Source organism: Spizellomyces punctatus (assembly GCF_000182565.1).
Source record: "Spizellomyces punctatus DAOM BR117 chromosome Unknown supercont1.4, whole genome shotgun sequence".
Lineage (NCBI taxonomy): Eukaryota > Fungi > Chytridiomycota > Chytridiomycetes > Spizellomycetales > Spizellomycetaceae > Spizellomyces > Spizellomyces punctatus.
This window is the reverse complement of record NW_015971540.1, coordinates 114,739-135,406: the sequence shown is the minus strand read 5'-3', so window position 1 is coordinate 135,406 and position 20,668 is coordinate 114,739. Positions and strand designations below refer to the sequence as shown.

Sequence of the window (20,668 nt, the reverse complement as noted above, 5' to 3'; positions counted from 1 at the left end):
ATCCAGATATGAAACCGGAAAGTTTGATTGGATCTCTGGCCATTTCCATCGCCCGAGAGAATGACCTCACACTTGTAATGGCCACAACCTCCATGGCCACACGCGCGGTGTCAGATTGAAGGGAAACTCCCCTTTCAGCTGTCAACTTGCCAACGAATTTCGTTCAAGAAATTACAGCTTGCTACCAGGGTTTGGAAGCAAAACAGACGAGTGTGTGTAAAGAAGAAGACTAAAAGACAATTGACAAGTATGCTGGAAATGCCAACGCACCCGTATCACACACTTCCCTTCCTTCCCTTGGAGCCGCCGAGCAACACGGATGCCTTGGTCGACGAATATACCCACCATTACAGTGACTCCATGTTCACTGCGATAGTGATACCCGCGGGCCCTTTAAAGTCATCCAGCTTGCCGAATCCGTGCCTTTTTCCGCCCAACGCCACAGCAGCGGTGGTCGAAGAGGCTGCAGAGGATATTGACATCGATCCTTCAGACGTGATTGATAGGAGCGATTCCTTTGAGCTGAATCCTCTGCAGGAGGCGCTGCAGGCTGGACTTGGTGAAAACTTGCTCAGTGGATTGGCGGCAGATGCGTAAGTTCCCACGATACAGCGTTATGAATGCCAACCTGCTAACATACGATACATATCACAGGGAAGCTAATCTGACCGCTGAAAACAACGGCGTTGATGACACGATCACATCCGGGCGAATTTTTGGCGACTTGTCAGATCCGGTGTTGTTTTCGCCAAGTCCCGAACCCCCAGAGAGTGTTCCATGTAAAAGTGAACATCTGGAGATTCTTGATTGTGACTCGGATCTGGATGATCTTACGGATGGGAGTGCAGTAATCGCGGGTAGGGAGGATGATGATATCGAAAGCATATCAGACGGAGTACTGGAGGTGGACGTAGAAGACGAAATGATTGATATTGATGGAGATGATGAACCTGTCAAGGATTGTGTCGTACGCCAATCGCATAGACCAACTATATATGAGGAGTTTACTCAAAAGGGTATTGACTGGTGTCGGTATTGTGGAGTGACCAAAGCTGGACAGACTGCAGCGTTCAGGCCTGGTCCCTGGGGACGGAGGACCTTGTGCAAGTAGGTTATGGATCATGCTAATGTCGGCTCCAATGATCTGGGATCTAACGCATCAAACTCTAGTAAACATGGATGTGACTACAAAGGCTATGGATATGCTGATAAGCAAAGCAGGCTCGATCTGACTCAGTTCCGAGGAGAATCGTTAGGTGAACGATGTCGTCCTGTCCTGCAAGACTTTTGCATTGTGTGCTTCCAGAGAACTTCCCCGAACGGCACAGTTCTTGTTCAATGTGATGGCTGTCCTCGAGGTGAGATTTATTGACCACGCTAGTATGGGGCTGTGTTTCTCATATCGATTCGACAGCGTATCACATCGAATGTCATGGAAAGATTCCGGATTCAGTGTGGGCAGATTCTAACGAAATAACATGGTACTGCGGGGAAACCTGTGCGACGAACCGGAAGACTACGAGAATTGGCTTGGATCTCCCGAAAAAGAACCTTCCCTATATGAACTGCTCAGGGCCTCTTGGCCGCCGCCAATGTTCCTCTCCGTCGCCAATTTCAGAAAGTGAATCCTGTTCATCTCCGATTTCGTCAACCATCGATTGCTCCGCCACAAAATTTGAACGTAGAGATAGTGGTTTAGAGCTGTCATGGCCTGTGAGACGGAACTCGAGGGACGATGTGCCTCTAAAGTCCCAATCTCGCAGGTTGGTTTCGTGCATGATGGACGCATTTCCATAGTACAATCTCTTAACTCTACCCGCAGGTTTCATCCATATGAATCAAGAGCACGGCGTTAGTAGCACAGCATACAGTCTTTGCAACATAGTGGGGGAATGAGTGTATGTGTTTGTAGAATAGCATAGCCTTTGAAATGTAAAATATTGTTCTTAGATGAGGTAATGAGGGTAGGATAACGTGCATTCTTTATGCGTTTCTTGTCGGTGCCAAGATTCTTGCGGTGCTTGAAATCTTTGTGAAGTTTTTAGCTCCGCCCTCTTAAATTGTTAAATGCAATCGTTCAAATGCAATTAATCCAATATAGGCCATGTGACGGATTGAACCAAATCTAAAGTTAAAATCAACGCAACCCTCGAGGGCTTTTGTTTACCTCGGCGGAAGTTTAACAAGGTTAAGCATGTTATGGGTGACAAGTACAATGTAAATTCATAAAGGAAGAATGGACGGTTGGAATTAGAAAACGGCAGACATGGGGAATTAACAAAGTACCCAGTTGAGGAACTCTCAATGGTTTGTTGATGGTGCCTCAAATAAACAATCTTTTGTTTTGATTCTTGTGCCCGTCTCGCACTTTGGGCAGATCCTTTTGATAGGTAATGGGGTGGTGTCCAGAAATACGACGCAATGAATAGCAATCTTTTTGATTACTTTCCATGACCCAGAAAAAAAAAGAGTTTTTAGTAAATCAGAGGATCCGCTCAACAAACAACGGACTTGCATAAAGCTAGCGGTTATCAAAATGCCCGTGCGGCAAGCTTACTTTCGGGTTTTTATGGACTTTACTCTTTTTTTTAAACAAGGCTGCGAAATAAAAAGTCTTGATAGCGGTGTCAAAGAGACTCGCTCACTGTTGCAACCATGCACAACAACTCTTTGCCTCATAACCTCGACATTTGCGTAGCCAAATACCCGCAAAAGTAGGCGACTCCTCAAACAAGTGTCAATGGGCGACACTTTTAGAATTAACGTCAACCTTGTTCTCTTTTGGCTAGTGTCATGCACATCAGCGTGCCGTTCCTCGCTCTTGGGTCATGTCTAGCGCTAGTTGGAATAGCTTACACCGTCCGTCGATATATGGCCCGAAAGTCGAAATTTAACTTGGCACTAATAGTGTCATGGGTTGCCATTTTTACGAGTTTGATGAGCATGCTGGGGTTCGTGGTCGATCATGTTGTCACTAGGCAGGGCGTAGGATGCTTTGAAGGCATATGGACCTTTTTGATGTAGTAAGTTACTTGCTTTTCGTCGTTGCCTGATGGCAATGCAGGGCGCTAAATTACATGTTCTCTATTTTTTTTTTAGCACGGCGACGATTGCATGTGGTGCCATTGTAAACGTCATTAATATTGTCCGTTTTGGTACGTACTGACTGATTGCCTGGTCCTTTCCAATTCTCCAATTCCCTTATTTAAACCCTTGATAACCTCCAGGCGTATTCGATCACATTACGTTCTATCCCCGCTGGCTCCGAATCCTGCTTCTCACCCTAACCGCCTTCTTCACCGCCGTGGGATGGGGATACGGCGCCGTAGCATGGGCCCTCATCCTTACAAAAGGAAGGGTCACCCAATTCGAGAAATATGCAGCATGGGGTGCCCTTGGGCTTCCACTCGTGTGGGACATTCTTGTTGATTGGGCCCTCGCAGTTGCATCACTGAGATTGGTATTGAAGATGCGGAAAAATGTAGTGGATCCTGGTGCTAGCAGTCGGGCAACGGCTGCAGACGTTGGACAAAGTCCACCGGCTCGTCAACCTTGGACATTTAAATCATTGTTTTTGGCAATTCCTACTGCGGTCTCCGAGTTACTCCAATCCAGTGCAGGCGGAACATCGACGACAGATCTCCATGAGAGCGCACCTTCGTCGGCGGTCCGCTCTTTACCCTCCACACGCGATATTCGCGCCTCTTCAGCCGTCGATCCGTCGATGCGTAAGCCTGTCCAAAAGAAACAAGACCGGATCATTAGCGGACATAGCATGGTCTTTGTGTTATCTTTCATGATCCTCTTCTCTGGATTGGCTATAATAGTTACCTTGGCCGATGCAGCGATATACGGGATGGTTTTTGGGGACGTCATGCTCTTACTTTACAACGCTGCAAACCTGATATATCTGTACGCTATACCAAAGTTTGTACAGCAGAATGCCGCAGCCGCCAGACGACGGTGAGAACAAGTTGCTTTCTGTTAGTTTCTGTTTACTTTTTCGTTGTTTGCCGGGGAGGATAGTGTGGGTTTTTTGGGGATTAGGGAATTGACTTGCCTTGTAGTCTGTTAGAAAATTTGTGTACGTCCGATGAAACAGCAGCTGGATCTAGTCGGCAGCAAGCCTCGGCAATTAGCGCCCGAGTATATCATTCATAACACACAATGGTATCTTGTAGTACTTGGAGGGTCAGTGGCAACAATTTTCCAATGGAGCATTGGAGGTGCAGGGGAAGTACCTGTGACGATGGTCATGTATAGTAATAGTAAAATGATGATATCGAAATCTGCATAGGTCATCTTGCAAACGTTGTGAATGCCTCTCTTGGTCGGGCGTCAGCGCCTTTTCATATCAATGACTGCCAAAATGTGGTTCATCTTGTATTCTTTAATGGGCACATAAACTGCCTATAATATGGCGCTACTCAACCCTCTACTGAAATGTGGCGAAATTGTATATCTCTCGGAAGGCACTTGGATTCTACTTCCATTGTGTGCTATAACACAATATCATTGAGATTCGAGTGTACCTCGCTTCATCGTTCTCGTTAAGATAAAGGGTTGTGAATACAGAATTGGATTTGTTGACTTTGGCTTATGGGCTTGCGTAGTAGGCGTCGTTACAAACAGAAGGCTGTTGCTACTAGCCCAATGTCAGTTGATGGGTTACGAATGACGTGCTTGTTTCCAAGTCTATGTCCTTCGCATTCACATAGTAACCGATTATTTCATATAGCCTTGACACAGCCAACATTGTTTTCCAACCATTCCTCAACAACGCAATGGAACTTGTCAGGCTCCTCCAAACTAACCATATGAGCACACTGCGGAAAGTCCACCCTTGTAACCTTTTCTACTTTACTGACCAGCCAATCCGCAGTTCTAATGGTAGCAGAGGTGTCCAGCCCACCAACAATCACCAACAGCGGAGACATCAATTGTTCAATTCTCTCTGCTGCAGACGGCTGCGGATGTCTGGGTTTAACAGCCAGTGCTTCTCCGCTCTTTTCATGAGCCGCCAAATTGGCATGGACCATTTGCTTGACACGGTCATGCACATGTCCTGATCTGCGTAAAGGCTGTCCAACTCCATCTGCCCAAGCAGATGCAAACAGGTCCTCCAACGCATCCCAATTCTTATCACTGTAGACCTGAAGGATTTTGGTGAAGATCTCCTTCTCAAGGTCCGTTCCGCTGGTAGTCTCATCATATTCTGGACCTTCTAACCCGCCCACTCCACCACAAATATGGACGACCCCAATTACTCGTTTAGGAAACTGTAATGCGATATCTAAGGCAATCGCTCCACCGCGAGAGTTACCGACGACAACAACTTGGTTCACTCCAAGGTGATCTAGCAATGCAATCGCGTCGTCGACATTACTGTATGACGCAGTTTCTGGAGCTGTAGTATCATTTCGGGTTTGGCCGTACCCTCTAGTGTCATATGTGATGACTTGGTGTCCTCTCTGGCTAAAGTGAGCCACAGTCGTCTCCCACATTGAGTGATCAGCAACACCTGCATGGATGAGTAGCAACGGGGGTCTTTGGGTGACTGCAGGATATGCGGGAGTGTGCGTATAGAACAGTTTTCCGTGTTCTACGGCGATGGTTCCAGTAAGTGTATTCATCATGTCCTTGTTCACATGAGATGTGCGCCTACCTGACGGGCGTCGGGTTTGGAACTTGGAATGACATCCATAAGATGACTGTGCCACTACAGTCAGTCGGCCACGGGGGCGATCAACGCAGAGTGTCAGCCCGTATTTTCTCGTCACCATCATCTCTTTTGAATTTCCATCCCTCTCACAAGAGCGCTTGTTCAACGCCAGCACGACATGACGATTCATACGCTACCTCTCGACCCTACGCGTCGACCTCAAACGGCATCGTCTCCGGTTCATCAAGTCCCTCCAAACACTCCTGTCACGCCAACACCAGCATCTCCCGGTCTAACCGCAGCCACCGCTCCCGCAGACCCATCTCCCACCATCCTTTCCCATCCGAGACCCATTTCCCCGCGAAGGACACAGCATGCTACCCGCACGACCCATTCGAAGCGTCGGTCAAAGTTCACGCACCCATCGGACGCGGACGATGAGTCAGACGTGGGGGGAACGGATACCGATTCATCAGCTGAAATCGAATCGAAAATTCTTCCTCCAAGTGCATCTGACCTTCTCCCACATAATGGTAAAACCGATACATTGGCGCAATATGCCAACTTGCGCGCATTTGTTTCCCTTGTTATTACCCCGTTCTTCCAAGGAATGTTTTATGGTCTTGGAGAAGGGACTGCCAAGGTTATGCTGGGGAGATATTTCGGGGTAGATCCGTTGATAGCACTTGGTGGAGGGCAACAGCAGGGTGAAAGAAAGCAAAGGAGAGGATTGAGCTTGGCTGGACTGTTTGGTCGCGGTAAAAAGGAAACTATCGTGGCGGCATCATTGGCCGAGCCAGAGTTGGCGTTTGTAGGGGGTTTGAAAACATGGGCCAAAGATGGCGATGATGAGGTAGAGTCTGCATCGGTGATGCCTGGGTTTCAGTCCTGGCTACGCGTTTCAACATATGCAGCCGACACTGGGTTGAGAGCACTCTCCATGGAAGACCATAATGATGCTGCCGTTATTCTCAGATGTGAGAAGCGGTAAATACAAAAATTATTGTGAATATAACTCTTGTGTTGTGTTGCGTGGGACAGTGCAATGCAATAAAGCATTTCGTATTTCTCCTGCAATGAAACCATCTATTTGCATCGCGGACCGCACGATCAACACGTTATCCAACATCAAATCTGGAATATGACCGTTCTGGTCCAAAGTAACAGCCTGCTGCCCCTCCAAACGGGCCGTCCCCTACACCTATTTGGCCAGGAGTGAATTAACTATACTCCTAACATTCATCTTTCTCAAATCCGTGTACGTCTGACCGGTTCCCACAAAGAGGATCGGCTGTCCGGTAATATATGTCATGGAAAGTGCCGCGCCAACCTATTCCGACCAGAGTTAGCATTCATCATGCAAAGATAGTTTTAAAAATATAGTCCATGGCTCACTTTATCGTCAATGGTATCAAACTTTGTCAAGATCATTCCATCAATCTGCCTGGGATTTGAGAGACCACTGAAATCTTTCAACGCTTGATTGAATTTGGTCAGCTGATCTACGGCTTCATTGCCTACGAGGGCTTCACCGACAAAGATGACCTTGTCTGGGTTATTAACGGCAACAAGCTTTGCAAGCGCCCGCATGAGCGGTTCGTTATCTTGCATCCGGCCCGCTGTGTCAATGAGAACAACGTCGAAATGGTTGTTTTTGGCTGCGGAGACCGAAATGAGAACAATGCTTTTGCGGTTTCTATCCAAACAATGGTCCTTACCATAGGCAATGGCATCTTTGGCAATCCCCGCTGGATCCTTTCCATACCCCCGATCAAACAACTCTACAATCGCACCAGGTCTCACAATTCTCAAGTTCCTCTCATGAACTCGTAACTGCTCCACAGCACCCGATCGGAAGGTATCACACGCGGCAATCAGAACCTTTAAATTATTCTGCAAGAGCCAAAAGCACACTTTGGAGAGATTCGTACTCTTCCCGACTCCGTTCACACCCACGAATGTGATTGTGTAAGGTCGTCCAGATTGCTGTGCGGAGAAGATGTCGCGTAGTACGTCGGTTGACGTGCGAGGAGTCAAAATCCGACGAAGTGCAGATTCCATTTGGGATTTGACAGCGGATGTTAGAGATGAAAAGGCTCCAATCTTTTGGCCAGTAAGACCTTGTAGAACAGATTCAGAGAGGTGGTCTGCGACATCTGCTGCTACATTTTTGTTGACCATGTGTTCGCGCATTTTGGCCATGATCGGCTCCAAGTCCTCTCGCTTGAGAACTTTGGCACTAGTTAGGTTCTGGAAGAAGGAAAGGATGCCCTTTGGCTTGGTGCTTGTTGATTCTGTGGTTTCATCATTCTCATCGTCGGATGGTCTCTCGTCCATTTCTAATGCGTCGTACAAACCGTCCGCTGTTCGGCTTCCAAGGGCTGTCCCAACCTAAGAGTTGAGGTTAGATGCTGACCACTCCAGACGTTCCTTGCGCATGTCTGGTCAACCCACCAGATCCCCAGAAGGAACTACTGACGTGGGTTCCTTGGAATCACTATAGTCCAAATTCCCCGACGTTGTTGATCCCGCAACGCCACCCACCCATGTCCGCGATGCCTTAACTGACTTTCGCCTGGAAACACCACAGCGGTTCAATACGATAACTACAACCAGATTGCAGCCACAATGAGACATACCCTTCGACCGGTGATGACTCTTGACTTGCATTTCTGGACCCTCCGGATGTTTTCCCGCCTCTCCGCTTTCCCTTGGCACCCCGTCGGCCAGTCAGTCCTAGCGCGTTCAACTTTTCGTCCAGGCTGTCTCCAACCGATTTGGAAGAGTGCGATTCACTATCGGTGTCTTCGGGTGCTAATTGTGCACTTGACGTGTCTTTTACATGTTTGAAGCAAATAGAGGTCAATAGCGGCAAGGAGAGCATCACGCAGATATTCTTTAGCTACCTTTGTCAGTGTTTTTGGATCCCGCCAGCGTGTTTTGATATCCCTTGGTATCTTCAAACTTTCTAGGTCCCTTTGACTTCTTGGCCTTGAAAATTTGACAATCCAATCAGTGTTTCTAATGAGCATGGAGTTCGGTGACAGTGGATTACCTTCAGCTCGTCTGCTTCCAATGCGGCTAATAGCGTGTCGAATTTTTGTTCAAAATCGTCATATGAGTTGAGAATGTCTGGGGTGGCAATTTTGGACGCATAGTCTTTGCAAAACAGACGCTTAAAAGCTTCCAAGAGTTCGTCAATGTACGCGAGCTGAAGGATCTTTTGATATACTATCTGTCACGTCACAAAGCCATGAGCGAGGCAATCTACGGAGCTCGGTTCAACGTGGGGGCACTCACGACAAATATCAATCCCAGCTCATTGGCAAAGGTCCACTTGACTCTCCAGTTATCCTTGACATATCCGTCACTGCTAGCCTTCTCCTCGATCAGCACGTCGCGAATTAGACTGTCAATGGGATTTTGCGGGCCGCGGATATCGGTGTACGCTTTAGACCAAAGGACCAAACCCCCCTTGGTCAAAACTGTGACAGCGTCGAGCATGGCTACAGTTCTGCTTTGACACGGAATTGAGCAACCAAATGGAGACTGCAATGAGCGGGCGGTTCCAGATAGCTGGCATCGCACGTGACTGCTGCGCGCTGCGATTGCGCGCGGACTCCCGGACTCTTCGATCCCGGAGCTTGTGCGGCGAATGGCGACAGGCAACGCAAGATGCCTGTCCCGAGTCTTCCTCTCAAGCAATTTGCAGATGCCCAAGTCCTAGTTCCGCTAGGTTTCCACCTGATTCTCCACAAAATCGCGGCTCAGCTTATACACTATCTATCCCCCGCAACACTTGCGCGTCTGAATTCCGCCGATCTTTTGTTCCTTGCAGAAAAGCTTCCATCGACTGTGAACGCACTCACTGTTTCCGTTAGTTCCTTATACTTACTATTGAAGCGTCAACCATACTCTGAGGATGTTATTGAACCTTATCCTGAACTCTTGGACCGAACTCTTGCTGCCCATATCGGTAAGTTTCGTTCCAGCTTATTCAGCACCAAATTATTCTAAATTAACAAATATGACAGGCTACACATTATATGATAGTTATGTAATGGGGATCGTGGGAAGGCAGCATCCATCTGCCTGGATTCACCACGTTCTTGGAGCCCTGGGGGCGGGTTTCATGCGGCATTACAAAGTAGCCAGCTATTTTCCAGCCGTGTTCTTACCAAGCGAACTAACCGTGGTTGCGACAAATGTCTTGTGGGTGATGCAAAAACTGGGCAAGGAAACGGGCAAGGCGTATGAATTTTGGTTGATTGTTCGATGCGTATTGTTTTTATTGGTGCGTGCGCCAGCAGGACCCTTGGGTCTCTGGTACGCTCTCCGTGTTACAAAGCGAACAAACGACGCGGATGTGAGGGAGAACAACATTGTGCAAAAGGTGGAAGAGCGTTCCGGTCAAGGATCCCTTCCGGCCAAGGCCACAGTTGCCATTGCCCGGCCACTCCTCCTCTGGCAACGACTACGGCGGCTGCCAGGCATTGTCTGGATTCTGACATGCATCAATTATGTAGTGTTTACTGGATTGAACACATATTGGACAATTTTAGTCTTTAGGGCTTTGTTTCGCTTTAGAGCCAAGTCGGGTATTCACCATATTTAGGATAAACAGAGGGGAATACGCTACGCTACACTACGGTTCAGTGGCGGGTTGGTAAATACATCTATAACCATGTGTGGATCCCCGGAAGCCAACGTGTGACCCTACTGCCTTGGCAGTTATTTCTGCGGATCCGAATCGTCATACACAATGCGGCCAATATGTGTGGATTGGGATCCATTAATCGTTTGATTCCTTCAAGACGACACACATGTTGGGGGCAAAAGAGAATACGATATGGGATATTGTAACTTCTCTGCCAACAAAGCATTAGGAAATGTGTATGGAGAATTTCGGATGTGAAATAGATGCCATTGTTTGTTAAAAAGAGAAATGTTGCCCCAGGAATACTCTTGCCAAGTTGTTCTTGCCTACTGTGGACTTGGCAGAAGCCCCCACCTGCGCGGGTCGCGTTTCCAGAAATAAATCTGATGACCCATCAGTCCTCGAGTACAAAAAGACAAGCGCAGGAATCCCTCCCAACCTTTTCCATTTCACTTTTGCGATTTTCTTTTTGTTTTGTTTATCGTTTCTCAGAAGCCATGGCCCCAACTCTCCAATTAACGTCAACTGACCTTGTCCTTTCCCTCACAACATGTCAAAAACTCCTCGCAGTGCAATTCTCACCCGTGTCCGTCCCACTTAAACACATTACGAACGTCCGTGTTCGGCCAGACGACCTGTGCGTCTGCTGGAATGGGCTCCGTGTTGGGACGAGTGTGCCGGGCGTCTTTTATGCTGGTAGGTTTTACTTTTTTGGAGAGATTGACGAGGCCGGATACAGCGTCTAATACATGGTTGTTTATAGGCAATTTTTATCACCTTCACCGGAAACCGGATTTTATTTATGCTAGAAAGAAGGCGACGGCTATTGCTCTAGATCTGGCGGATGGGTCCCAATGGGCAAAGATTATATTTGAGGTGGAGGATGGCAGGACGCCTGAGGAGGTTGCTCAAGACATTCTTAAGGCTATCGAAAATGCAAGGTCGTAGCAGCATTCGTGATTGACAGCAACATTAGTGGAAATGTGTTATCAAGTGTTTTATATTTTGTATTTGCAACATGTTTTTGAACAGAGACTTTATTATTATCTTCTTCACATTGCACCACTTGCGCCGCAATCCGGGTCTTGTCGATTCTTTGAGCAATGTGTGGGCAAATATCCCTGCTGCTGCTCGAACTGTATTACATTCATATGAGCCATGTTCCAAGATAAAAGTCCAAAAAAAAGATGACACAAACTCGGGGAACAAAGAGACTAATATCTATATTGTTGCCAACGCCATGTCATAAAGGTTGCAAAGTAAATCACCTATTGCACAAAAAGACAACCCAACGTGTAGCACTATACATGGTATATACAAAACGCAATGCGTGACCAAGAGGCCGAAATATAAGAACATGAATATACCCATCAGCTCATGGTAAGGTCTGCAGTCCATCTTTACACCAGACCGCACCGAGTTACTATCCTTTTGATATGGTAAACGCGATCCTGGGGTATTATATCATAGCAACAGCAGTCCAAGGACATCATCATCACCGGCCCACGCGCTCGCCCAGCTCCACATACCGAATCACTGCCGCCTTTTCCACTCCCAACTCTTCGGGCGTCTGTTTTCCGAGTAGCCTGGCGTCCCCAAACATAAATTCAGACCACAACGCACTTCTGCCCGTTCTCCGACAATAAACGTCCATGAGGCGCTCCAGGGGTGTCGTACGTCGAATTTTAAAGGGGATAGGATCGGTACTGTTATCGGGAGGTAGTACAACAATTCGGACATAGGGAGAGAGGGGATCCATGATTCGTGAAACCGTAGGTTCTGGAGTCATGTCCGCATGGATTGTGATGGAATTCGCATCTGCTGTGATGGGTATAGGTGCAAGAGGGGGGAGGGGAGCTGATTCCTCCGACGATGATGTCTCGGAACTAGACTCGGCATTCGTGCTTGTGTCTGTTCCATTTGCAGTCATTTCAGCACGTTGGAAGGAAGCGTACGACAGATTCCGGGCCAACTGCGCTGCAAACCGAGTGGTTTCCTCGTCATACGGTTGACGACGAACATGCGATAACGCCCCCCGCACCACAGCTCTACGACGTAGATTCTGTCGATTTTCATTAGCACTCCGTTCACTTGGATTCCGCCAAGGGTCGACGGTCCACCTCCTTGTAACGTCACTTCTCTCCGACTCGTTGCCTTGATCCGCCAGAGTCCCGTTTGTCCTCCTCCGCGAAGTACGACTGAGAACTGTTCGTTCAAAAGCACTACGATCATCCGTGTGAAGGAATCGTTGACGGATACGTCCAATATCTTGCAAGTCCGTTTCTTCTTCTGAATCGGACGAGGATGAGGTGCCATCTTGAGGACGTGGAATGTATATATCTCGTATAGACCGGCGAGAGCGGGGTGATGTCATGGTATCAAATTCGGTGAGAGTCCGCGGGGCCTGTTCGGGTGGGTGGGAATTCAAGTTGACCATAGCAAATGAGTGTCTTGGATATAGGTCCTATTTTCCCCACAGTTCTGCCAAATTCACAACTTCCTATGTACGTTAGGCCGCAAAACGAAAGACCTTTGAAGGCTGCTGGTGTGTCCCCTTTGGGCACTGATCCAAACCCACAAAAAACACGATGATCCAACCAGAGCAAGAAAGAAAGGTGGGGTAAGACCCAACACCACGCGGATATCAATTGAAATCTCGACCAAGGTCACATGGCCAACCAGCTGAGCTCTCAACTTTAAAGTCACCGTCTTTGGTGATTTTGGGTTTTCTTTCCAACAAAGAACCATTGCAGTAGGGATAATACTTGAAAGGAATCGAGAACGAGGTGAGATGCCATTTGCATCAAGAAAGATTCAGTAGAGAAACTGTTTGTAAAAGATTGTTATATAACACTATCGTCCAACGCTTTTTGTATTCATGTCGTCCGTCCGTTTTGGGATGGTCTTTTTTGTTCAAGACCCGAGAATAGCTCTGAAAATAACGCTTTTCACCGCTCTAATTACTTTCTTATGTCCTGAATTTATACGACCAAATAATTAGTGACAGTCCATCTAATGGTTAAAAACAGTTGCCTTCCAAGCTATTGAAACTGAAATGACGTATATGCACAGGCCAATGTGCTAAAAGCACCTACTCTCAGACCCCAAGGGCATCATTCTCTCAAGCCGAAATGGCCTCCTCTCTGCTCTTTGCCCTATGTATGTCCCCTTGTACTCAAGGACGACGGATAGCTCTCGTCCGATGAGGCAGTCGGAACTTGCACAGTAAAACATGCGGGGAATCTCGTGCGGCAGTCTATTACTATATACAAGATATTCTGGCAGCTCTAACCCCAACACTGATCAATCCCACTCCAACAATGGTTCCTTGAAAAAAGGGTCCAAGGGTATCTAGATTCAACGTTGCATGACGTGCATATAATGTCCTGGTACACCCATCCGACACTTGTCACAATCCCTTCGAAAGCCCATTGAAAATATTTGTCGGTGCATTCCGGGAGACATTGGGGCAGATCCTGGCGCCCTTCCGGGAGATCGCTGCGGAGATGGAACGGGAGTATAAAGGGAAACAGATTGGGAGATATGGTGGGATGGAGAGGTACATAGAGACATATCAGAGGATGAGCGGCGAAGGTTGGGTCTTGATGAGGATTGTAATGATGGCGGAATCTACCAAAAAAATAAACATGCTTTCAATAATGCATCGATGCGGCAAACAGGCAGTACCAAACATACCTCATCCAACAACATGGGTTCACTCTCTCCACAAGCCAGCAGCCTTTCATGTACTTTCCCAAAATCATAAATGTCCATCAAAGGTTCCAGTCTCCGGTCCACATGACGCTGCTGGATATCTGATATCCCAAACGTCGGTCCAGGCAAGGCCTTTTGCAACTCTGCTAATTGCTGTTGCAAAAGGTGGGGATCAATTCCAGGAACGGGCCACTGCATCACATTGCCATTGCAGCTCATTTCCGCTGGTGGTGGGAAGAAGGGCATGGTAAATGGAGGTGTATTGGGGCATGGACCCACATGCAAGCGTTTCTAGTAAACGACATGACCAGAATTGAGTTGGTTGACCACAATGGACCGAAAGCCAAGTAGTCAGACCTACCGATTTCCCATTTTCTTCGACACCATTTCCCTCAATCAGCTTGCGCTTGCGACATATGGGAGGCGAATGCCGGCCATGCTCTTGGTAAATTGCTGCGGGAGGGCTAAACGTCAAAGTATCCATGACTGTACACTTGGTCGGTATGACAGTCGAAGGTTACAGGGTATCGAAGTATTCAAGATAATGTGTGAGCTCGTATAATGGAATCAGGAGAGAATGCAGCCAATGACTTTGCAATTGCTGCTCAAGAGTCAAGACGAGAAAAAAAAAGAAATGGATGGACTGGGCATGGGACCCAACAACGCACACGGACGACAGCGATAAGTGTCTCGCGTTCTTTGAACAGTCCAAATTGTTGTGTGAAGAACGAGGGTCGAACCCCCTACTTGGCTTACGAAGTTCTCATGTCAGCAACAGTTCCATGGGTCCGATAGGATAAAGAAGAGTGCTTTCAAGAGCACTTTTCATGCACAAGTGCATTATCCGATGCACGTATGGGATATGGCATAGCTGGCCTAATGCTTGCAAGTGTATGCAGCTTGCAAGTCAATGCTTGTTTCTGTAACTCATACAACTCTCATCGTTCCGTTTTCAACACCACAGGAAAGCTCCACCGCTGGAGTAAGGTGAGGGTTGCCTTGTAGGCAATATCGCGCATGAGCTGCTGACTGCAAGAACCGCTGAAAATACAATGTCTAGATAGGATTTCAAAGGCAGTTTGGTTTGATATCTTTGCCATCATTTTCATCTTTTTCATCCTTTTCATCCTTTATCACAGGCCCTTCCCCCGAAGAGGATGCCATCATCACCCGAAGGCTCCGGCGAGTCGTTGCTCCTTCTATTTCTGGCGCGCGCAAACGATCAGTCCCAGGCGCCCACCTCAAAGAGGTAGTACGTTGCATTACTACAACGGCCATTAAAGTTATCCGGTTATGACTTTTCGACCGAGTTGAGTTTTCCGCCATCCCAAGGCAGGCTCGAGTTTTACGCCGTCCCAAGGCGAGTGAAGAGAGGGTGGGGGGATGCGGAAGAGGGTGCCTTTTTATAACCCTGGAGAACTGCGCTTTTTTTTTGCAATTCGGGAACTCTCGGCGAAAGATTCCGTATCTGCGTACGTCATTCTTCTGAGCACGCCATGAACGCCCAATCATCGTCGTCGTTTTCACCTCCTGGCATGCGTTCTTCCCCTTGCAAACGACACGTACACGTTTAGATTATGTAAACGCGTGAAGCGAGTCATTTGTTTATCTTGATTTTCCCACGGTTCTCCCCAACGAGATGAAGACGAAATATTGTAGGTGCAGACAGCACAAGATGTCAAGTACTTGGTCTGGCCAAGGATAGACATAGTCTATGCAGGGTTCTCGAGGCAGGGTGTACAATTGGACAGATGGAAGAACCAACGAGATGTGTTCTCACACCTGCCGCCAGTTTATGATGGACTGTACACCATTTCATCAAGATGAGATGAACATTGCAATTGAATCCTTCAAGACGTTCTCATTAGGACCTTGGCAGGCAAACAGCGACAGCACGAGCATCTCCTTCAATGGGAGACACATGTATGACCTATAACATGATTCCTAAGTCCAACACTCATACTCTGCTTGTGTACCACTTCCCGTTTGCACTACCAATGTGATATCTGCTTACTGTCTCCGTACAAGAATGTCACGGAATAGAGTAGCCAAATAGTTATGATGCACATTGTTCTTGGAAAGATGTCTCCATCCATGGGTTCATGTCCTGGACGTGCGAGCATGCAAGCGAACGGAACATCATGAGCAATCGTAAATGCTGTCTTGCAGGTAATCCTCTTCAATGGATCCATTCAGGATTCCCTTTCATCTCGATGGAAAAGGGATGGTCAACCCTGTATTGACCAGCCATGATCAGTTTAAACAGCTCCACATTATTCTGTTCTCGCACTGGAGCATGAACCCTTGCTGGGCCAGAGTTTGATCTTGCACCGGTTTGAAAAATACTGTTCGACTCAAAATGTTTGGGATGGGTACCTGCTGGTTAACGTGGATTCGGGATGTCGGGATGTGTAATGAATGGGGTATAAGCCCTTCAACTCACAGCACGATGGCTTCGATTGCGGTGTGTAAAGTGCCCTTCTTGTATGTAATTCAACGTCATGTAGACAAAGTATGTAGACAAAATAAAAGACTTGGGTGTGCACATAACATTGTGCATAGAAAAGTGCTTCCACAGAACATATTTAAATGACAACAACCCGGGTTCGCACCAACTCATCTGAACTGCATTGTGATCATTCAGGACAAGTGTTCTGGGTCTCAGGCATGGTAATAGGTGAACTTGGATAATCAAACGTAAGATGACTTTAACACGGGGTTACGGACCTCCGCCAACATTGGTACCGCACCCGAGTCTCTTTGGAGACAAGAAACCTCCGTGTGGGAAGCAGCAGTGGTCGGAGCAGGCTAGCGCGGTGGTTATTGGTAAACTTGAGAATTATTTGGATGCAATGTCGTAGAGTACCAGCTGATTATTGTAATAAGTATTCCCTAAACATTTAGAAATCTTCAAGTTTTACAAAGTCAAGGGCTTAGTAGCTGTATCTAAAAATCCCAAAAATCTTGGGGGGAGACCGAGTCAAAAGTATGGCGCTAAAAGATGCTTGCATCCCTCGAAACAAACTAAAGGTGATACTCTAGCGCAAGAACAAAGGATCGGTTGCCTGGTTGTTTCAGTGCAAATGTCTTGAATTCTATGGTAATTATGGGGGTGTTGCCCGGTGAGCAGCCCAACCCAATGTTCAACAAGGATGACCCGTCAAAAGGCAACAACAAAAAAAGGTGATGGATATCGTCCCTGCTTGCTTGCTTCTTGCCCTCCTCCTTCCTGGATCCCAAACGAATGAAAAAACAAAACGCACTTTGCCCGTAGTTTCAGGGCCAGGGCCTTTGAAGAAAGTTGGGGAGAAACTGAGCCCAAAATGCAAGCAAGCATTGCATGACTGTGCCTGTAATTTACCCAATAAGACAATGAGAGCGGTTCGTTGAGTTGCAACGTTTCTCGTGATCACGGCGGGGTTTGGATCTGCTGCGCGCTTTTGGTTATCGAGCTCCGTTTTCCTCGAACAGGTTTCGCAAGCAAAACGAACAAAACCGTTCAACAACACAGCGCTTTTGCAACTGCAACCAAACAGGTAAACAAACACTTGCAATTCTCACGATTTCCACTTGATGAACTTACGGTCTAAAAAAAGCGGCTCAAGACTGTTGGATTGTTGGAGAAGCAAAACGACTTCTTTTCAAAAATTGATTCTATCGTCGTACCTCATAAAGTGCGGGCGTTTGATTTCACTTTCTCAAATCTATTTGCTTGAACGAACCGCAATATACGGCTTCGTGTTCACCTCCCGTTCAAAGCTCCACACGGCGGCTTGATCCCTCATAAAAAGATTTCTCCGACGCTTTCAACACTTTCGTCTGTTTCTCGACGCAAGTACTTTCTCTATACATTTTCCTTCTTGTTCTTTGTTGCCAAGACATGAATACGGCTCATCCCGTGCGTTCCTCTGGAAAGGTCAAGTTCTTTAACAGTCAGAAAGGTTTGCTTCTTTTCTTTTGGACTTCTGCGCGTATGCGTTATTTCCTCACACCAAGGTTTTTGCCTTCACTGTAGGTTACGGTTTCATCATTCCTGATGCTGGCGACGTGGAAGGTAGGTCTTCAAACACATCCTTGGTCCGTTCTCACGCCAGCCAAATGTAACATGTTTTTCAGTGTTTGTGCACCATACAGCTATATTGAACAATGGTGGTTTTCGGTATGTGCTGCACGAACGAGCAGGCAGCAGCAGCGCTTTTTATTCACTAGTCCTTTACACATTGCGAATGACAGGAGTTTGGCAGAAGGCGAAACGGTACGTTAATCGAAAAGACATACAATCCTATACAATCATCCAAACCCTGACATGTCATTATATGATTAGGTGGAGTACGACGTCGTAAAGGTCGGTTTTTGACAACACACAAGTGGCACGATACTCGCGGCACGTCTATTTACGGAATGTGTAACTGATTTTAACAGGGTCCAAAAGGATGGCAGGCTTCCAACGTATCCGGTCCGAACGGCAAGCCCGTTCGGGGAGACCACCGCGTCCTGCGTCCCTCGTTCCGGTAAGACAACTCTAGGAGCAGCCCCCATGACAAGTTTTTTTTTTTTTAAAACCTACGCTCATCTCTCCTCAACATAGTCCCCATTACCTTTATAAACCTCACCCGACCGGCCTCCTTCTCCCAACGTCACCCGTGTCTCCTCCCCTTACCCCTGCCCAATTCATCAGCAGTATGTCTCCCACACCTACGTACGCTCCAAATGGTGCACCTCTCCCAAATATGACCGCAGCATACTACACACCCCATGGATGGGTAACTCCTTATCAGGCTTACGGATACCCCACGTCGTCTCCCATGTCGCCTACCATGTCGCAAGGGATACCATATTTTGGAACATACCCGAGTCCTGGAGCCTCGGGCGGAGACGAAATGGAACCAGCTGTCGCAAAGACTGAAAGTGGTGACAGTGACCAGGTGCCGCAAGGCGACAATGAAGACAGTGTGGAAACGGAGGCAGTTGAGACAGTAGACCCCACGGTCGCCGTTTCCCCCGTTGCGGGTGGGATGGTGATGGGTATGATCGGTATGAATGTGGGAGCCTATCCAAAGTATACATCCGTACCTGTCGCGGGCGGCGCTGGTTATGCTTACATTGGCTATTCAGCAGCCCCAGCGTACCCCCCACAAGTCGTCCTCCAACCTGCTCCATCTCATCAACACCAGTAAATTCCGCCTTAACGTGTAGACTAGCACATACAATGGTATCCACACCGAATGCTTGATTCAGAGAATAAGAGGGGGCTGCTTACAAATCCCAAACTCCCACACCGCGAAATGGTCCTGACTCTTCATTTTCAAGAAGATGACTTTTTAAAGGACCTCATTGTATATAGCAAAATTTAAACATGGTGGTGAAGAAAAAAAATGGGAATGGAACGTCGTAGCATTTTAAGGCGCGTATAAGGTAGCTCGTTTGGAGACGGTTAATAGGTAGCAAGGCATTGTTCGCGGAATGACTGGGGGAAACTCTCATCTAGGTTTTTGCCTGATATGATATTAATAGGGCTATAGCTAAATCGCACAAAGTAAAACATTGGACACTTACCGATCAGGACCACTTTGTTTATTCGTTCTTCATCTTTCTCCCAGAAGGCGCCTTCTTGTTTATCGTAGAGCTCTCGAACGGCTTGAACGACGCATTTGCGGTCGTTCCCTGTCGCATTGATTAGTGCTTTGAATCGTAGTATCTCCATTCCGCCTGCTGTGTCTTTCCGCCGTCCTGGAACAGTTCGCTCCCACAAAACACTCTGTAACCATGCATCCAGTTTGTGGAGGTCGACTTGTCCAGGAACAGTAAAGGCCACTGTTCGGACATCCTAGTGAAAATATGTATCACGTGTCAACAAATGCCCTAATGCAGATGGAACCTATCTGCTTCAATTACCTCGTCTATATGTGTCGCAGATGGAGGTCTACCGGCATTGGTATCAGCGAACGGGTCTTTCGACCGGTCGTCAAAGCAGTGCAGATCCAGCATGAACTCTATCGGCACCTCCGATCTGGTTGTTCTATATATTGGCGCTACAGCGTTCACAGATCTATTCCCTCCAAAAGCATGAGCGGAATGTGGAAACTGACTGTTGGCAATCTAACACACCTTATCGCAGTTTCCAAGTCTTTGATATGTTCGTCCGTCACGAGATCGATTTTATTCAGTATGATGCGATCGGCAAAGGCGACCTGCCTGAATATAAACGTGAGGATTCAGTAAGCCACAGCCAGAGAGGTTTTTCAATAATGACGAACCTTATTGCCTCGTTTACCATATCGTTCGATTTCCGCTCAGCCAATTGCTGTGCAGGGCGAGATATAAGACACCTGGACCTGACATCTCGCGAATTCAGTGTAACTGATACCTCCAAGCCGTATTTAGCATCCACCACAGTCAATATTCCATCAAGATATATCTCACTCTGCAGCTCGTCATCCAACCAGAACATTGATGCAATCGGCCCTGTCAACTGTCAACCTCAACTCTATCATAAGTGCAGCGATTAAGATGCTTACCGGGATCTGCAAGACCGGTGGTCTCCAACATAATATAATCAAATCGTCCCTTCTTCTTCATCAGATTCTCAACCGCTTTCACACCCGCGTCTCTTTAATTAAATGCATCAGATGTCC

At 47.4% G+C, this 20,668-nt stretch overlaps 11 protein-coding genes across 11 annotated transcripts in view; 6 read left to right on the top strand and 5 right to left on the bottom strand.

The window, feature by feature from the left end:
* The first annotated feature begins 86 nt into the window (after positions 1–86).
* On the top strand, positions 87–2,102 carry SPPG_02485 (uncharacterized protein). The gene is made up of 5 exons (XM_016750772.1): positions 87–593; positions 655–1,107; positions 1,171–1,358; positions 1,415–1,763; positions 1,823–2,102. The coding sequence occupies exons 1-5, from the start codon at positions 250–252 to the stop codon at positions 1,854–1,856; spliced, it is 1,368 nt and encodes a 455-aa protein (XP_016610017.1). The 5' UTR covers positions 87–249; the 3' UTR covers positions 1,857–2,102.
* An 841-nt stretch (positions 2,103–2,943) lies between these two features.
* Positions 2,944–3,967, top strand: SPPG_02484 (uncharacterized protein; the record flags this gene model as incomplete). Its single annotated transcript, XM_016750771.1, has 3 exons — positions 2,944–3,023; positions 3,100–3,155; positions 3,228–3,967. 3 exons carry the CDS (start codon positions 2,944–2,946, stop codon positions 3,965–3,967), a joined length of 876 nt encoding a protein of 291 aa, XP_016610016.1.
* A 396-nt stretch (positions 3,968–4,363) lies between these two features.
* Positions 4,364–5,663, bottom strand: SPPG_02483 (uncharacterized protein). Its single transcript, XM_016750770.1, has one exon. The coding sequence runs from the start codon at positions 5,634–5,636 to the stop codon at positions 4,731–4,733; it is 906 nt and encodes a 301-aa protein (XP_016610015.1). The 5' UTR covers positions 5,637–5,663; the 3' UTR covers positions 4,364–4,730.
* Positions 5,664–5,763: 100 nt separating this feature from the next.
* SPPG_02482 (uncharacterized protein) lies at positions 5,764–6,727 on the top strand. Its single transcript, XM_016750769.1, has one exon. It carries the CDS (start codon positions 5,841–5,843, stop codon positions 6,651–6,653), a length of 813 nt encoding a protein of 270 aa, XP_016610014.1. The 5' UTR covers positions 5,764–5,840; the 3' UTR covers positions 6,654–6,727.
* SPPG_02481 (Signal recognition particle receptor subunit alpha) lies at positions 6,643–9,202 on the bottom strand. The gene is made up of 8 exons (XM_016750768.1): positions 8,963–9,202; positions 8,718–8,897; positions 8,569–8,653; positions 8,302–8,497; positions 8,117–8,237; positions 7,381–8,053; positions 7,058–7,320; positions 6,643–6,992 (listed from the first exon to the last, which is right to left on the bottom strand). Exons 1-8 carry the CDS (start codon positions 9,164–9,166, stop codon positions 6,864–6,866), a joined length of 1,851 nt encoding a protein of 616 aa, XP_016610013.1. The 5' UTR covers positions 9,167–9,202; the 3' UTR covers positions 6,643–6,863.
* A 100-nt stretch (positions 9,203–9,302) lies between these two features.
* On the top strand, positions 9,303–10,616 carry SPPG_02480 (uncharacterized protein). Its single transcript, XM_016750767.1, has 2 exons — positions 9,303–9,638; positions 9,697–10,616. The coding sequence occupies exons 1-2, from the start codon at positions 9,338–9,340 to the stop codon at positions 10,275–10,277; spliced, it is 882 nt and encodes a 293-aa protein (XP_016610012.1). The 5' UTR covers positions 9,303–9,337; the 3' UTR covers positions 10,278–10,616.
* A 75-nt stretch (positions 10,617–10,691) lies between these two features.
* SPPG_02479 (uncharacterized protein) lies at positions 10,692–11,382 on the top strand. Its single transcript, XM_016750766.1, has 2 exons — positions 10,692–11,015; positions 11,083–11,382. The coding sequence occupies exons 1-2, from the start codon at positions 10,706–10,708 to the stop codon at positions 11,265–11,267; spliced, it is 495 nt and encodes a 164-aa protein (XP_016610011.1). The 5' UTR covers positions 10,692–10,705; the 3' UTR covers positions 11,268–11,382.
* A 135-nt stretch (positions 11,383–11,517) lies between these two features.
* SPPG_02478 (SUMO family protein SMT3) lies at positions 11,518–12,963 on the bottom strand. Its single transcript, XM_016750765.1, has one exon. The coding sequence runs from the start codon at positions 12,754–12,756 to the stop codon at positions 11,815–11,817; it is 942 nt and encodes a 313-aa protein (XP_016610010.1). The 5' UTR covers positions 12,757–12,963; the 3' UTR covers positions 11,518–11,814.
* Positions 12,964–13,531: 568 nt separating this feature from the next.
* Positions 13,532–14,719, bottom strand: SPPG_02477 (uncharacterized protein). The gene is made up of 3 exons (XM_016750764.1): positions 14,395–14,719; positions 14,016–14,324; positions 13,532–13,949 (listed from the first exon to the last, which is right to left on the bottom strand). Exons 1-3 carry the CDS (start codon positions 14,515–14,517, stop codon positions 13,677–13,679), a joined length of 705 nt encoding a protein of 234 aa, XP_016610009.1. The 5' UTR covers positions 14,518–14,719; the 3' UTR covers positions 13,532–13,676.
* Positions 14,720–17,482: 2,763 nt separating this feature from the next.
* SPPG_02476 (uncharacterized protein) lies at positions 17,483–19,602 on the top strand. Its single transcript, XM_016750763.1, has 8 exons — positions 17,483–17,569; positions 17,630–17,974; positions 18,049–18,087; positions 18,150–18,192; positions 18,267–18,288; positions 18,358–18,378; positions 18,456–18,544; positions 18,622–19,602. Exons 2-8 carry the CDS (start codon positions 17,914–17,916, stop codon positions 19,208–19,210), a joined length of 864 nt encoding a protein of 287 aa, XP_016610008.1. The 5' UTR covers positions 17,483–17,569; positions 17,630–17,913; the 3' UTR covers positions 19,211–19,602.
* Positions 19,468–20,668, bottom strand: part of SPPG_02475 (uncharacterized protein) — a gene marked incomplete at both ends in the record, with an annotated part of 1,755 nt that continues 554 nt past the window's right edge. Inside the window, 7 exons of the mRNA XM_016750762.1 lie at positions 19,468–19,529; positions 19,590–19,860; positions 19,929–20,082; positions 20,142–20,228; positions 20,291–20,337; positions 20,401–20,498; positions 20,552–20,641. Of these exons, the coding sequence (XP_016610007.1) occupies positions 19,468–19,529; positions 19,590–19,860; positions 19,929–20,082; positions 20,142–20,228; positions 20,291–20,337; positions 20,401–20,498; positions 20,552–20,641 (809 nt within the window). The remainder of the gene's footprint in view (positions 19,530–19,589; positions 19,861–19,928; positions 20,083–20,141; positions 20,229–20,290; positions 20,338–20,400; positions 20,499–20,551; positions 20,642–20,668) is intronic.

What these genes read in the sequence shown, in the direction of transcription:
- SPPG_02485 (XM_016750772.1), top strand. Translation starts at nt 250, where the DNA reads ATGCTGGAAATGCCAACGCACCCGTATCACACACTTCCCTTCCTTCCC. An exon ending in GGACGGAGGACCTTGTGCAA is followed by an intron (nt 1,108 to 1,170) that starts GTAGGTTATGGA and finishes ATCAAACTCTAG; the next exon opens with TAAACATGGATGTGACTACA. An exon ending in ATGTGATGGCTGTCCTCGAG is followed by an intron (nt 1,359 to 1,414) that starts GTGAGATTTATT and finishes TCGATTCGACAG; the next exon opens with CGTATCACATCGAATGTCAT.
- SPPG_02483 (XM_016750770.1), bottom strand. Translation starts at nt 5,636, where the DNA reads ATGATGAATACACTTACTGGAACCATCGCCGTAGAACACGGAAAACTG.
- SPPG_02482 (XM_016750769.1), top strand. Translation starts at nt 5,841, where the DNA reads ATGACGATTCATACGCTACCTCTCGACCCTACGCGTCGACCTCAAACG.
- SPPG_02481 (XM_016750768.1), bottom strand. Translation starts at nt 9,166, where the DNA reads ATGCTCGACGCTGTCACAGTTTTGACCAAGGGGGGTTTGGTCCTTTGG. An exon ending in TGGAAGCAGACGAGCTGAAG is followed by an intron (nt 8,654 to 8,717) that starts GTAATCCACTGT and finishes CAAATTTTCAAG; the next exon opens with GCCAAGAAGTCAAAGGGACC. An exon ending in GAGTCATCACCGGTCGAAGG is followed by an intron (nt 8,238 to 8,301) that starts GTATGTCTCATT and finishes TGGTGTTTCCAG; the next exon opens with GCGAAAGTCAGTTAAGGCAT.
- SPPG_02480 (XM_016750767.1), top strand. Translation starts at nt 9,338, where the DNA reads ATGCCTGTCCCGAGTCTTCCTCTCAAGCAATTTGCAGATGCCCAAGTC. An exon ending in AACTCTTGCTGCCCATATCG is followed by an intron (nt 9,639 to 9,696) that starts GTAAGTTTCGTT and finishes CAAATATGACAG; the next exon opens with GCTACACATTATATGATAGT.
- SPPG_02479 (XM_016750766.1), top strand. Translation starts at nt 10,706, where the DNA reads ATGACCCATCAGTCCTCGAGTACAAAAAGACAAGCGCAGGAATCCCTC. An exon ending in GCCGGGCGTCTTTTATGCTG is followed by an intron (nt 11,016 to 11,082) that starts GTAGGTTTTACT and finishes GGTTGTTTATAG; the next exon opens with GCAATTTTTATCACCTTCAC.
- SPPG_02478 (XM_016750765.1), bottom strand. Translation starts at nt 12,756, where the DNA reads ATGGTCAACTTGAATTCCCACCCACCCGAACAGGCCCCGCGGACTCTC.
- SPPG_02477 (XM_016750764.1), bottom strand. Translation starts at nt 14,517, where the DNA reads ATGGATACTTTGACGTTTAGCCCTCCCGCAGCAATTTACCAAGAGCAT. An exon ending in TCGAAGAAAATGGGAAATCG is followed by an intron (nt 14,325 to 14,394) that starts GTAGGTCTGACT and finishes GTCGTTTACTAG; the next exon opens with AAACGCTTGCATGTGGGTCC. An exon ending in AACCCATGTTGTTGGATGAG is followed by an intron (nt 13,950 to 14,015) that starts GTATGTTTGGTA and finishes TTTTTTTGGTAG; the next exon opens with ATTCCGCCATCATTACAATC.
- SPPG_02476 (XM_016750763.1), top strand. Translation starts at nt 17,914, where the DNA reads ATGAATACGGCTCATCCCGTGCGTTCCTCTGGAAAGGTCAAGTTCTTT. An exon ending in TGATGCTGGCGACGTGGAAG is followed by an intron (nt 18,088 to 18,149) that starts GTAGGTCTTCAA and finishes CATGTTTTTCAG; the next exon opens with TGTTTGTGCACCATACAGCT. An exon ending in GTTTGGCAGAAGGCGAAACG is followed by an intron (nt 18,289 to 18,357) that starts GTACGTTAATCG and finishes TTATATGATTAG; the next exon opens with GTGGAGTACGACGTCGTAAA.